Source organism: Mycteria americana, chromosome 1, assembly GCF_035582795.1.
Source record: "Mycteria americana isolate JAX WOST 10 ecotype Jacksonville Zoo and Gardens chromosome 1, USCA_MyAme_1.0, whole genome shotgun sequence".
In the NCBI taxonomy this organism is placed as follows: Eukaryota; Metazoa; Chordata; class Aves; order Ciconiiformes; family Ciconiidae; genus Mycteria; species Mycteria americana.
This window is the reverse complement of record NC_134365.1, coordinates 164,735,291-164,751,345: the sequence shown is the minus strand read 5'-3', so window position 1 is coordinate 164,751,345 and position 16,055 is coordinate 164,735,291. Positions and strand designations below refer to the sequence as shown.

At 39.2% G+C, this 16,055-nt stretch overlaps 1 protein-coding gene across 4 annotated transcripts in view; it reads right to left on the bottom strand.

The window, feature by feature from the left end:
• Positions 1-16,055, bottom strand: part of ABCC4 (ATP binding cassette subfamily C member 4 (PEL blood group)) — a 156,799-nt gene that overhangs the window by 129,834 nt on the left and 10,910 nt on the right. For all 4 annotated transcript variants that reach the window (XM_075526823.1, XM_075526816.1, XM_075526808.1 and 1 more), the window contains exons 2-6: positions 12,925-13,035; positions 10,582-10,702; positions 9,719-9,943; positions 4,238-4,327; positions 3,618-3,781 (exon numbers count right to left, since the gene is read on the bottom strand). In XM_075526823.1, coding sequence (XP_075382938.1) covers positions 3,618-3,781; positions 4,238-4,327; positions 9,719-9,943; positions 10,582-10,702; positions 12,925-13,035 — 711 coding nt within the window. The remainder of the gene's footprint in view (positions 1-3,617; positions 3,782-4,237; positions 4,328-9,718; positions 9,944-10,581; positions 10,703-12,924; positions 13,036-16,055) is intronic.

Genomic DNA, 16,055 nt, shown 5'->3' with positions numbered 1-16,055 from the left:
GCCATGTAATGAATGCATAAACCATGCTAATAAAACTTATTACAATTCTGAATTCATTCATGTAGACAAACATACTTCGCACACAGTGAGCTATGGTAGGTCTTATTTTGATAAAAAATACCTTTTCCTGCTAAATTACTTATTTTTGTATATACCAATGAAAGTTAAGATTCAGAGATCATATTTAAAAGAAAAAAGCCATGAAAGAAGCTGCCTTTTTTTTTTTAAATATGATCCTGATCTCTTTTAAATACGATCTCTGCTAGAACGGGTGGCTGGGTTTTGTCAGCTTAACCTGCCCCCTGTAAGATTTCTCTGATGCTCTGGAAGAAATAGCCATGTTTAAAGCACTTAAGTAGAAATAATTCCAGGTGCCTGCTCACCATTTTAAAAAAACTTCTGAGCACCAGCATTCCATAAATGTTGGGATGGCTGAAGCAGGGTATTAAGAAATATTTATACAAGAAAACTGACAAAGGAAATGTAGGAACTTGGCCCTAATACAATCAAGGCTTTTTATTAAGACTGAGGAAGATAACTTAGGCTAAACCAACTGTATTGACATGGAACAAGATTACCTTTGCTAAGTCCTCTTTTCCTTTACCAAAAAGAAACAGTAAAAGAAAAACAATTCCTCAAAGAATGTTAGAGTTCATCCTTTCTTCCCCATACACACACCACCACTGCAAAAGGCAAAATTTAGCATGTGTTGTTCATGTCTCTGCAGCAGCAAACAACAATTCTCACTTGCAATCTTTTGAAAGTCACCTTTCAGACCTAACTTCCAGGCTTGGGCTCCAGATAACAGAAGGTTGAAGATGATTCATAATAATAAAGTTAACGGAGGTTTCTTTTTTAAATGGTGTGAATCAAAAAGGCTATAGTTCTCATAAACCAATTTTTCAGTTTTCCCTCTGAAATGTTATCATAGTAACTAACCATCCTCTTTCAAATTGCTTTAAAATGTTCAAGAGGGTGGTGGTGGGGTATTTTTCTTGGTGTGTTGTTTTTGGGGTTTTTTTTGTTTATTTGTTTGTTTGTTTTTAAGTTACACTCCTCTACATTGCAAAAAGCCTATTTTGTACATACATACCAGAAGCCACAGTCTCAGAGGTATTATATAATGATTTAAAGTACATAGACTTCCAGTGCACTGATGGCAGTTTACAGCGGAGTAAGGCGTGCCTCCAGTTTTAAAAATACTAAGTTAACTTAATATTTTTAAAGTTAAACTTAAATATTTAAGTTATTAAGTTAATATTAATATCTGCATTAACATGCCAATCAGGATGACTGGGAAACACATACTCACATAACATGCTTAAGAGCGCAATAGGAAAGGACCTGAAAATTCAAGTGTCTGAGAAGTCCCCTCTATGATACTAATAACCATTCCAAATTAAGCAAGCTGCAGAATTTCTTTTTGCTTTCATGAGGCATATTTGGTGAGTTTTAATCATGTCTGACACAACAGTTCCACATAGTTTTTCTCTTAAAAAAAATGAAAAGGGCTTTAAATGCGAATATTACAGTTGCATGGCTAAGCAGTGAAAGGGTTGAGCTCTTGTGAATAAATATATATAAAATGGTTTTCAGTCCAATAGTTGAACTATTTCTCAAATAATATATTAGGTCATCTGTATCTTGTAAAACTTCTAGTACTTCTGCAGGTAAAAGCAATACTGCATAATACAGTGTATACCATTCCACAGGATACTGAGTCCATTTCTGCAAACTCCTACAGCACGGAAGCTAATGCCTGCATCATAAACTGGTGCACATATATGTGTTTACAAGACTGGGTCACAAGTACAATGATGAATAATAGCATAAATTAGCTGCCACACTGAGCGTGCCTGTATTTTAGCAAAAGCTTTAATCCTTAAATTACTTCTTCATAGGCTGATCTCCTTAAATCCATGCAGATTCCCAGCAACTGCCATGTGAACACACTCATCATCATGCAGCTGGAATCCATTTCAGTTTTTCCATTAACTCCTTCTGTTCACTAGACATTTCTATTCACAAAGTTCCGTGCATACGTAGACAAGCAAAAGTTTTCTGGTTAACAAATTCTCTCCCTTGCACTGCATCCAAACAAGTGGCTGTTAGTGAATGGGGGAAAAACCCAAACAACATTACATTGCCACTGATTAACTTTTAGAATACATACCTTCGAGAAGAGATTTTTGTCACCTTGTTGTCTGACCCTGGACAAGTCCCTTAATCTCTTTGTGCCTCAGTTTCCCATCTGTAAAATGGGGATAATAATGCTTACCACCATGGATAAGGCACCAGTTAAGTGCTAAGTATTTTAACTATTGACTCAAAGCTCAAAATCTCAAAAACTTAAAACTCAAAAAACCCAACAGTGAAGTAGCTTGATACTTGTGCACGCATGCATATTACACATGCAGTGAAAATGAACATGTAAGAATATATTGGAAGTATTCTACAAACAGGTTTTATCATAAAAAACCCTAAGAATTAGACTGAGAACACTGAATGGCTCATTATTTGAGAAATAGCACGTGAGCACAATAACTGAAGACTATCACAGTGGTTACAAATGGAAGGAAGTCTACGAATTGGTCTCATTTTTTAATTCTCAGCTCTCTCTTCATGCCTAGCCATGCAATGGCAATACCAGTCTCAATACCTCTGGAAAACTTGTCTAAAATACAACTTGAAAACAACAGTAACTCACTAAAAAAAGTTTTACTTATCCAAAGAGCTAGAAGGAACCCATTCACCCTGAATACAAATGAAACAAAGATGCATAACACTACTAAGCACATGCATACACAGTAAAGGAACACAAAAATATTCCCATTTAGTTGCAAAAGTGATTTATAAACTCACGATGTAAGTAGAGGATGATTAATTACAAAAGAAAAAGAAAGCTAGGAAGTGAGAACATTGAAGATAATTCAATATTCCCCTTGAGGCAAGTCTTTTTTTTAGGGGGAAGTCACAGAAAAACAAATTAAATTTGTCTGATAATGGAAAATTACTGCAAACTCATTTTGTCTCCACAGCCTAGAACCTTACAGTTAGAAACCCCACAGCTGGCATCAAAACCACCATCATGTTTTTCTTCCTTTCTCTCTCAGTTCCTTCCCCTTTTTCCTCTTTGCATCTTTGTCTTGGAGGAGAGGGAGCAAGGTCTTTGAACACGAAACCTTCAGAGCTTTCTGCTGCAACTCCTGTATCACCCCAGTAAGTCAAACTTACGGCAGGACTGACAGTATTGCCTTTGCAGTAACCACTCCCTAAGCATCAATGCAGGAAGGCAAAGCTCAAGGAGTTACACAATTCTATGCCAAGATCTACAGCAAGGTAGCTACAGAAGTAGCCCAACTCTTTTAATAAATTGGACAGCTAATGAGTAGCAGATATTTTCAGCATGTCTGGAAGACAGACCACTTCAAGTCCCTAAACAGGAATTCAGAAATCTCACATTAGCAACTATGAAAAACACTGGCAAAGAGAGAAGACAACGCAAAAAACCTCACCAGACAGAAGCTGATCTCAGAGCAGTACTCCACCTCCATCCAGTATGCACATTTTAAAATCCAGGACAGAAAATACCTACAACCCAACATGTGCGACCTTACCTTAGGGAAGAAAAAAGCCTCCCAATGCAGGTCTGGACAGGAAGAAGAATAATCAGAACTGCCATTCCTGCAAGACATGATGGGCCTATCTCCATCCAGAGAAGTACTGTTACTGCTACAGCTTGAATTGGTCCAGCCCACAGGAAGTGCAAGAAAATCGTTACCTAGGCAAATAGTTAAGAAACAAATATTACCTTTTGGTCTTAGCTAAAAAATTAAACCGTAACAACACAAAGTTGAGGAATCACTTTTGCCTGCAGCAGGTACTGAGGCATCCAGTGAGAATTCTGCACCAGATTCAGAGACCTAAATGTACACGGAGGTGCCTCACCTCCAGAAAGTAAGCATTGATTGTGTAAAGATAAGCACACTGATTTTGTTTTATCTACATGCACCAACATTTCTCTGAGCTTAGGAAAACAGCAGGAAAACATTTAAGGGGGGAAAAAGTATGGTTTCCTCCTATATTTTAAGAGATTATTTCTCTTCCCATGATGTTTGAGAAACAACTAGAAGACATGTTTATAAGAAACACTTAATCACCAGTTGTAAACAAAAACTTCTTAACTCAAACCCCAAAATTTCTTCAGCCCCTTGGAAAGATCTGTAATACTTCTTACCTGATCAAATTTGTTCACATCATTTGACAGAAGATTCACTATTTGACCAGTGGTAGTTTTTGCCATAGCTACATTACTGAGACGAAGTGCCTACAAAAGTCAGAACAGTCTCAAATTGTCACAGCTTACAGAGCACAGTACACTTATACACAGAAGATTCAATACACAAATACAATACTGGGGCAAAAGCTGAAAGCACGTCTCAGCTTTTGCCTGAGAATATCTGAGCACAGTTCAAGAACCTTAGATAATATGTGGGTTAGGTTAAATATTCTGAAGAAAGTCCTGAAGAAGAGAGTATTAAAAAAAAGTCTAGGGAAGTACTGCAAGAACAAAAGTGTCATAACTATCTTCACATCTGAAGTCATTAAAAATAGGAAAATACCAACATAGTAAGTTATTAAAACTAAACAAAAGAGCTTTTAACTTTTCATTTGCGTTGCTCTCCCGCACATTATGAGCATCTGTTCAAAACAGAAACAGAAAACTCCACTTGAAGACCGAATTAAAATCAGGACAATGTTTGGCCAATTGAAAGAATTCTGTTTTGAATGAGATTCCTGACAGAAGACAAAAACCCCAAGTTATTCATTTTACACTTTCAGTTCTGGCTAACACTGCAAACTGTGCTTTCTGTCTTTGCAAATCAAAGTTAATATCCCTTTACAAATGAATAAATATTTCCCTTGTTAATAACTCTTGTAAAATCATAAGATTTCTGAATTATAAAAGAAGTTTAGCACATGCTATGAAAAGTAACAAGAGTAAATATCAAATATTTTTATAGGTTAATAAATAAGCTAATCAGTAGAAAATAGTATGTGATTATAAAATACACCCCAAAAATTCACATCTGGAAACATGCAGTCTTGAACATTAGTGCAAAGATCCAAACTGAAATAGCTCAAAGATGCAGATAACAGACGCTGCTTCCTTCTACACCTGCTAGAAGGAAAACACAGTTTGCAGCACAAGTAAAAAAATATACAAAACATGTTACACGTTTTCCTGTAACAGGAATAGTTCATGCCTCAAAAACTCTTTGCATTTTTAGGCAGTGCACATCTACTTCTCCCTCTCCAAACAGTTATTATTAGGATTGCTTTTTGATCAATAATCTAACCTGAAAAGCACTAATTGCTTCAAAAATACTGTTCCACTATTTTAAATCAGGTGCAAGAACATCAGACATCAAAGTACTATTCAAAGCATCATTTCAAATGAAGTGCCTTACATTTCTTGCACCTCACTGTGGGGTTACAAAGGTATTAATCACAGAGGGAATCCCAACCCTAACTTCGTTGACAGCAGCAGGCAGAAACATTTAAAACTCCACTACAAAATTCCTCTCATATTCCAATAATAAATCTAGGATACTGGGTATACGAGAGACGAGATTTAATTATTTGAGACAATCATTGCTTCATTCCCTGTCTTAAGCCATTTGTCTCTCACACACCTGAAATCCCACGTTTCTATCATATTTACTCCACACCACAGATGAGGGTTGATGAGCTCCTAGAAAAGCTGTTAGATATCCATAGACCATAATAATAGGAGTTCAAGTGATGTGTGTTGAAGATGTTGCCCACCAGGGTGTGCTTACAGCACCTACTGCTACTTACTCCTTTACAAGGCAGACATATCTGCTATTTGATGTCCACCTGAGCCACCCAGGAGAACACTGCACTGCTGTCTGGCTAGTGGCCCACAGCCTGGGTGCCTCAAACCCATCACCTGAGCCACCTTTCTGACCTCTTCCTAGGTATGTCAGACACAGGCAGCAAAACCAGTTTCAAAATGTACTAGCCCAGTTCATTGTGACCAAGACAGTCTCAGGAGGAACCGTGCAAGCATCTGAGCCAAAAGTGGGGTGATCGTCTGTGACTGATCTGTCTTCTCAGGGAAGAGACAGACGTTTCCAATGTCAGTGGTAATGCAATTTTGGTCTTTTCTTCCCTTCCTGCTTCAAAACTATTTTTGAAGTAGCACTGGGTTTTGATTTTTTTATTTATTTTTTTTTAAAGTGAAATACGCCTTAGATTTTCCTGGCTGAATGGACCTGTCTAGACTGCAAAGTATACAGAAGGAAATGGAAACATTGGACACAAAGCAGCAGTTTTATTTATGTAACCGATTTCTACCAAAAAGTCCCATTTTGGTACTTTTCCTTTCGCTATACAAGCTGCTATGAAGAAAATTAACTCTATCCCAGCCAAAGCCAGTATACTGTGGCTTTAAATACTGCTTTGACTGTAATAGTTATAAATTCACTCCAAAGGTAAGAAATACTACTGAAGATTATCTAGAGCCACACGCCTTTTTAAAAACCAACTGTAGTTTGAATTTACATTTTATTTTACATCTGCCAATTATCTGTCTGTTTTCAGCACAAAGATCTGCTTGATTTTCTGTCTAAAAACTTTCCCTACAGATGTATTTCCCAGCAAGCATACTTTCTCAAGGAAAATAGGTTTTAATCATATGAACTAATGAGAGCAGTTTGTACGCTTGATGTCTTGGATTAAACTTTTTTTTTCCCCAGATGTAATTGCACAGGCCCGATTACAATTCTTTAACCATTATTTGCCTTCTGTACTCCCATCTTATTGTTTTAATCTCTCCCTGCCCCAAATAGTTAATTCAAAAGCACACTAACAAGGGATAACTGAACATAGAAAGGAATAATATAACTGTTCAGTCAAATAACTCCCAACACCTTTTTGGCTGCTTTCTGTGTCAACCAACTACTCCACAGCTTAAACTGCTTTAGTGTTTATTCTGAACCTCAAAGAACTTCTAAAAGCTAAGTCTTCCAAAAATAAAAAAAAATTAGCCTCCCATAAGTAACTTTTGGTTTTAAAACATGAGATTGTGTTTGGAGTCCTGAGACAGATTCCATTTTCATTTTTGTTACAAGCTCCCTGTGTGCATCACTAAGACTTCTTACTGATCACAAAACATCTTGGAGTTTGCATACAGGCTTTTTGCAAATGCGATTTTAACTTTCCAGGAAATGGAAAAGGGTCTAAACTTAAGAATTATGAGCATTTGAAGTTCTCTATTAAGGATGCTCTCTCATCCAACCCACTCATCCTTGCAAATCCAAGTTTTTATTTACTATAGCAATTAACGAACACCGCAAAAGTGTTGGTAAATTAGCATCCCGTTTCTCTTTCAAAAGCATATATGAGGATAAAGAGAAAGTATGACCTATGTATAAGCCTCAGATAATGAAGACAAATGATTAGAAAGGTTTATCAATGTTCTGCTGTGACCTCAGCCTTCACCCTCAGGAGTAAACATTTATGAGATGACGGGAGATTAATTTTCCATTTAATCACATCTCTAGAAATAAGGGTGCACATTATGAACATTTCTTTTCCAAGCTTCTAAGCTAATATCAACACAGCAACAAACAACATCACTATATACATATTTCATGAATTTCAAACTGTGTTATGATAATCAGTTTAGTAAATTAATACCTTAGAGAGATGTTTATGTACAAGAAAGCAGTGTGCCATGTTAGAGCCGAGTTCCCAGAGGATAATTTCCAAGGTATCAGAAGAGGGAGGAGAATAAATATGTGCATGAAAAGCAATCAACACTTACAATGGGGCCATTTTCACTCTCCTCACTTTACTGCTTTGCCCAAAACCTTCACATGACCTATACCAGTAGTACAAGTGCTTGCCTTAAGTGGATGGTACCTATGTTTAATCGTTAAAATAACATGGATTTCTTTACATTCTAAATAAACTTCACAGTCCTGATCCTCCAATTAAAGTTCTTTGCTGCGGTAAGAACTGGCAGGTCACTATTCTAGCAGCACTAAAGCTAGAAAGATAGGGTGTTTCCCCTTCCAGCACCCCCAGCAGGGACTTCCTGCTTGGAAGCAGAGACGGGCTCAATGGTTTGGGTATTGCCAACAGCTTCAGAAGGGGAAGCAGACATTTACAACCAGGTTGCTCGCTCCCCGGAGCACACCAAGGCCAGCTTTTCATCCTGGATGTCACTCAACTCCTTCCTGTAGATAATATCCATAATTTCTCTTGTTCCACCTTCCATCTGAGAGCAGCCTTGGCTCCATCTGTAGTTGAGCACAGCTATTTCTTGATCAGGACACACAGACAGCAAAGAAACCACAGCTTACTGAACGTACATCCCTTCTCCCACTTCTCTGGCTTTAATGAAGGACTCCAGTGCTCCCACAGTAAAACCAGTAACTGATACTAAAAAATGGCTCTACCCTACCTTTAGGATTCAGCTTGATTCTGAACCACCTCTCCTCTGCCTACTCCTCTCTTTCTTCTCCTCCCAAGTAGGAGGGATGCTAAAGGGACCTGCCTGTGGAGACACCGAGCATCCCCGCCAGCCTGGAGGGGCAGCAGCAGTACCGCAGGACTGCCGCCTCTCCCAGAACTAACCCCATGGGCGCCCCGAGAAAGGGGGGCAGCCTCTCTGACCTGCAAAGGAGGAAACCCACTAGTCCTACAGCACTACTGGAATAAAATATAAATAAATCCCACCATTAACCACAACAGGGCCGGGGGGGGTGGAATTGGACAGTGAAGCAATTCCCAGGCAACTGAGAGTGCTGAAGCAGGTGGTGACAGCCAAGCATAAATGTCCTCCCTGGGGATGAAACTGCGGGGCTGAGTAACTGCCAGCATCCCCTGGGAGCTCTGCCCCTCTCTGTATGCTGACAGCCTCTTACCACTCCAGCACATGACCCTTCCACCAGCAATGCGGGGGCTCCTCTCCAACAGCACGAGCAGGTGAAAATCAGCAGCTCCTCTTAGGCTTTAGGGTTTTTTAATTCACCACCTTCACTAGGAGGACTGAAGCAGTCATTCAGACACCATATTACCAAAGAGAGAGCAAAAGCGCATATATACATTTAAGGTGGTGAAGGGTCTGGAGCACAAGTCTGATGAGGAGCGGCTGAGGGAACTGGGATTGTTCAGCCTGGAGGAAAGGAGGCTGAGGGGAGACCTTATTGCTCTCTACAACTACCTGAAAGGAGGTTGTAGAGAGGTGGGGGTCGGTCTCTTCTCCCAAGTAATGAGTGATAGGACAAGAGGAAATGGCCTCAAGTTGCCCCAGGGGAGGTTTAGATCAGATATTAGGAAAAATTTCTTCACCAAAAGGGTGATCAAGCCCCGGAAAAGGCTGCCCAGGGAAGCGGTTGAGTCACCATCCCTGGAGGTATTTAAAAGACGTGTAGACGTGGCACAGTGGCGGACTTGGCAGTGTTAGATTTACGGTTGGACTTGATGACCTTAAAGGTCTTTTCCAACCTAAATGCTTCTGTGATTCTATGATAAGGTCTGACACATATCAGCATGCGTTACATTTCTACAAATGAGTAACTTCAATGGAATTGCAAGCACGAACATAACAAATAACTGTATTTTTAAACTGCTCTAATGAAATAGCTGTCAAGTGCCAAATATACCTGTAAACAGGTTTGCTTACCTTCCGATAAATCATATGGCACATAGCTACCCTCAGCTTCATGCCAGCCCGCTGTACATGATAGAAGTATAAGTGGTGCATTATAGCTAGAATAAGCGTGCACACAGACAGAGCAGCTGCGTAGCAATATGCAAAATTCAAAGCTACCTCATCTGAGGAATCATAGTTTTCAAAATAATTAATAATTTTGCCCAAAAATATTGGCTGAATTATTTTGAGGGTTTCCTGAAAAAAAAAAAGAAGGGAAAAAAGTATTAACAATTTCATATCATACCATACTACTCAAGTTTGTAACCGGGCAAACAAGAGCCAAGTCACATCCTCTATTATTTTGTCTTTGTTGTGCTCTAAAATGTCAAGCCAATTTTTATCAACACATAATCCAAGAGAAGTATATTCCACATTAAAATTTAGCTGAATCTTTAAACAGAACTCTCTCAATCACCAATAAAAACTTTGATATTATAAAAATTGCATGAATATGTACTATACTTCCATTTTTAAGGATGACAGTGTTTCCTTTACAGCCATAGCAAAAAAACCTTTTTCTATGGGGCACCCCACTCAGATACATAAAATTCAGCTAAGCCTTACAAAGCAAGTCAATGGCTGGTAATGTCTCAAAAATATCACAATGAAATCAGCTTTCTGTTCCACATCTATAATCCTGCAGTTACAACTCAATTTTTCAGCCTGTACAGGGCTGTAGCTCTGTTTTACTTTCCTGAGAGAGTACACGAACGTTACGGATTCTCTGAACAGCCCAGTATGAAGTCACCAGTACATATCATGCAATTTAAGAGGCCAAGTTTCACAATGCTGTTAGCTAAGAAGTGTGTTGCATGACATTTTACACTACTTACCTCAATCATTGTGAAAATTCCAAAAACTAAATACGATTTCCAGTAACAAAGAATAATGGCTTTTGTTAAATGTGGTGTTTTTCCTCTCTTTTTTGCTTTTTGCACCTCTTTATCCCAGTACCTGACAAACAAAATGCAAACATACCGGAGGACAGAAGTAAAATCATAAGGCAATTACCTGGAATAAAATACTTTCAGACTTACAGCCAGATTGCAATGATCACTTTTATACAACAAAAAAAAATATAAAAGAAGGTAACAGATAGTCATGTTTTCTCATTCACACAAACACATTGTACTTAGTATTACAGGCTTATTTGCTCTTGTATAATCAAAAACAACTCACCACTGTTGACTACTATCACCTTTGACATATTTGCAGATGAGGAACTCTTTCTTTCTTTCTCCTCTCAGTTCAGCCAGCCACTCACCTTAGTTAAGAGCCTATTATCATATGATTTCCTGACTATGGACTAAACTGAGGCAGCATGGAGTGTCGTTATCTTCTTATAAGCTCTGCACTTCCCCAGAAAGGTTGCGATGCACAACCCTTTCTCATGTCTGGCCCTTTCTGTTTTCCACCACATGCTTTGATGAGGATGAGCAGATATGGCAGAAGAGCAGAGGGAACTGTCTGCAGCAGTTTGTCACTTAACACTCCCCACATCTCTCTGAAGGCAAGGATTGCAGCAGCAGAATGGCAAAAGACTTTTGCGTTTCTGCATGCCTGCCCACAAGTAGGACACAATCTGTTCACATTAAAATCAAAGACAGTAATAAGAAGCATGATTTTAACAAGAAAGTATCTGAACTTAAGCAGACTCCTTAAAGCATGCTGTTGTCAGACAGGATAATCCCCTTGCTTCTGGAGGCTAAGTATTTTCTGCCAGGCCCTCTGACCTTGCTAGTTTGAGGGCTGAGATGAGTCTAAGGCGTGAAAGCCAAATTATTTTGCAACAAGGCACACAAGTTTGAAGCATACAGTAAGGATAAGAAAACAGAACTTTTTCATTTTTATCCTCTTTTTTGCTACAAGGATTATAGAGTTATTGTCTAAGTGCTTCAGAGTCAGAATTGCAACTGCGTAGATTCTGTGGGGTTTGTTGGCCCAAGAGAAAAGGCTACTTCCTTAGGTGGCTATTTATGAATTATATTCTCTGCTTCTTGGCCAAGTATACCAAAGAATTAAAAACCACTCTTTTTTTTGCATGCTGTATTTTCTACCATTTCCTGACTCACGGAAAGTGTGTGCTTTTACTGTAAGAATCACTGGAAAGAGTCCATCTTCCTCCACAGCAAATTCCCTGAACTGCTTCAAGACACATCCATGGAATTTGGCAAAGCTCTCCAGCTAGAAAGATGTGAAAAGCTGCACTCCTATGAGCTTATCACTGTCCCTCTTTCTTTAGTTAACTCAGCCAGAGCAGGATGATGTAAGACCTGGTCATAACCTTTTGGTTTTGGATTCTTTTTTACTTCTTGAGGAATCTCTCATCCCAACCAAACTATTAGGAAAGTTGATTTGCTCTACCTTCAGCATAAAAGGCAAGAAATAGCAGGGCCACACTTTTGTAATACAGGGGCCACCTTTCATTAGGAGACACCTTCTCCTCTAATTATATTTAACGAAAGATTATTTGAAGACAAAAATCTTCTCTATTGCAAGGTTCAAGACAATTTGCATAAACTGTCATTCTTGGAAGATATTTCACTATTAAAAGAAAAAAGAGATAGAGGCTCCTGGGTTCATGATGACATGAATTGGTACAGAGTCCATGGAAGAGTATTTATAACAAAATAAAAACACCTCCTAGATGCAAGCCTTTAGATGGCCACAGCATTTTATCCGCTTTGCCAAAGAGTGGCATATTTTCAACACACGTATATTTATATACACACATATATAAAGGGTACACAGCTGTCACTTAATTCAGTTTGTGCTCAAAAACAACAAAGAAAAAAACCCTAAAACATCTTCCCTACTTTTATTTTAAAAGTTTCCATAGCTATTCTACCACAGACCAGAAGACTCACATTAATTTATTGAGGATTACTGCAGTAACAGTTGATGAAAAGTCTTCTTTTCCAAGCATTCTGCAAAGTGTCATATTAATTATAAATGACATAATGGAAATACTCTAATACGTTTTCATTATATATAACTAGAAAAAATTAAAATGCTTCCATGGTAAACAAGTTCCAAATATTACTCTTAGCTCTTTAGCATTTTTAACAGTAGACCTTGTTAAACTTAGAAACAACCTCTTTTAATTTTAGAATAGGAATAAAACTCTCACCTTCACCAGCAGAAATACAATGAAAGAGAACAATTTTTCTCCTTACCACTGCAATTCCTCTCCAAGCTTCTCTGAGGAATCTTCTGGCAGCACTTTATACATATCATTTTCTTCAAGCTTCCGTTTACGGCCAATAATAAATAAGGGATTCAACCACCTATTTAAATACAAATTATTAATAAACTGATCAGCAGACCAAGAGAGTAATTCTTTACATATTAATTTAATTCTTTTACCCCTTTCTTCCCTCCTCTTCTCCTGTGTCACTTAACATCCACAAGAATTAAGTCACCCCCATTTTACAAATGGGAAAGCATTTCCCATTTCCTAAAGCTGTTTATGCCCCATAGCACCTTACTCTCAGGCATCCAGACAGTCAGCACAACTCTTCTTGGCCTCAAGGCAACTGTTTTCTTACAGTGTTTCCTTATATTGAAGGAAAATCAGCATTCCTTTAAATAAAAACCAGAACTTAACCCAACTATTAAAATATTGACAGAGTTGTAAATAAAATTGTAATACATATTAACAGACATTTTTTGTAACTAGCGTGGCTATTCATTCACATGAGGAAAAAAATAACTGCTCTTCAACTGCCACCTTGACAAATATTAAAGGTCAGCAATTTAAAGACAACCACTCAAATGTAAAACTGGGTAAATAATGGATTATCAGGGGAACTGATCTTAGACATGTTTGGAAATATAAACAGAAAGCACACTGTCACAGTGTGTAGGTTCAAAAAGGGAAAATATTGTCTAATAGCTCAGTTTCCTTAGCGGACAGATTTTTAAAAGCTCAGTATTTTATGAGAGCACTTTGAAAACGAATTGTAATAGCGTTACTATAGGTTTGTTGGCAAAGGCAATATTTTTTTAGATCAAATAATACTGTCAGGAATCAGTAAGACTAAGTTTTATACACCTAGATCCTTCTTCAAGCCTGAAACATAGGTCAGGGAGGTCCAAACAGTTTCAGCTGTGCTCCACAGAGCAGATGTATGGCAGAAAGCACAAACGTGACCAAGTTGTTCATGAGACGTAGCAAAAGAGAATGAACACCTCTGAAACAGGCATGGCTTAGTGGGAACAGGGCAGGTAGGGAAACTGCAGTTTGCCACTTAGTTTGTCTCTACTGAATCCATGTTACTCAGTTTCCAGCAGAAGCGCGGATTTTAGCTCTCAGGCTTGTTTCCTACATGTACTTTCTCAGTTGGCCAACACGATCAGAACCAGGAGGTCAGGGATGGACCTGTTTTGGAAAAAAATACTCGCACTCATGGCAAGATGTTTGTCTGATGTCAATTGCCTGTGAAAGTTCATAACTGCTGATTAGTTTCTGATGCTTAATTATCCCCTGACTTCACCAACACAGTTATTAAGAGCACCTGGTGCACTAGGTGAAGTGTATTATTTTCTGGAAGGCCAACATGTGAGAATTCAAAACTGGGATGGTTTACAATGAGGGCATTTATTTATTCACAACCACAACAGTAGTTATGAATACTCATCAACTAGCTTTGCATTTCTTGCTCGGGCATGTTCCAATTTCATTTTGTATGCACTGGCTTATGAGAAGTTTGTTGATTAGAGAGGGTGGAGGGGCAGGCGGAATACTAGAAGAGGGGGCTCAGAGAGCTTCTTTGAAGATAGAACTGTTGCAAAAACCTTTTTCACAGGCTCCATGGCACAACTGCATGTAACAAATGAGATTAATAGTGTTTTTCCTTCACTACTTAGCATGTTAGCACAGTGTTTGTGTGACTCATTCAAAGATTAAGTCTCTACCCTTAGAGTAGCATCTTTGATGCCTAACAGCCCTTTTTAAACTCCTGGAGCAAGTACTGAAGATCTGTATGATATGTGAACTGTTAAGTCCTCTATGTATGTTAAAGGTACAATTAGAGAGTACTTGTCAGACAAGTCTGTTCCTTGGACTGTATGGCCAAATAGCATCAGGGCCCAAATCACTGCTACAACTTCTCTACAGCTCCTGACCAAATGTTTCAAAGATCAATTGCTCCAACCAGCAGAAAAGCTTCTGCCTGGTTTGACACAATGAACCTGCTCCACTGAAACACTACTTCTTCGGCCTCAGTTCTTGCTGCCGATGACAGATAAAAAGCAGACGTGAGGCAAATAACCTCAAATCCATTCAAACAGTTTCTGCCTGCTGGACGAGAGAGGATCTACTTGCTCCAGGACAGAGAGTTATGGGAAAGCTCTGCAGACTTCAGTTGACTCATGTGTCCGATACCAAGTGTTCCTCCTCTTTCAACATCAGTATTAGACTACAGTGTACTCCATAAACAAGCCGCAGGTCTCCTTTCTGACAAAGAAGGATAGAGAACAAGTTATCTTCCCCAATTTCTTTAGCATGAGAATCAGGATGAGGTGGCACTTTCAGGAAAATGCAGAGATAAATCTCACATCTGTGGAAACAGTTACAAGATTCCACTAGCTACTGCTGCCAAGGTGGTGAAAACAAAAATCTTTCTGACATTTAACTTCAACAAGGAGCATAAATAGGGTATTTATTATAGAATCACAGAAGGGCTGAGGTCAGAAGGGATCTCAGGAGGTCAGCTCCAGCTCAGACCCCTGCTCAAGCAGGGTCACCTAGAGCCAGTTGCCCAGGACCATGTCCAGACAGCTTTTAATATCTCTAAGGAGGGAGACCCCACAGCCTCCCTGGGCAACTTGTGCCAGTGCTCGGTCACCCTCACAGTGACAAAGTGTTTCCTGATGTTCAGAGGGAACCTCCTGTGTTTCAGGTTGTGCCCATTGCCTCTGGTCCTGTCACTGGGCACCACTGAGCAGAGCCTGGCTCCGTCCTCTTTGCACCCTCCCTTCAGGTATTTGGAAACACTGATGAGATCCCCCTGAGCTTTCTCTTCTCCAGGGTGAGCAGGCTCAGCTCTCTCAGCCTTTCCTCACAGGAGAGATGCTCCAGACCCTTCACCATGCTTGTGGTCCTTTGCTGGACACTCTCCAGTATGTCCACGTCTCTCTCGTACTCGGGAGCCCAGAACTGGACACAGCACTCCAGGTGTGGCCTCACCAGTGCTGAAGAGTGCTGTCCGTTATTGGCATGTAGCAGAATGCACAGAGGAAAATAAAAGACACTTTAAAAATACACTTAAATATACACTTCTAAAAACCAAAACAATGCTCTTAG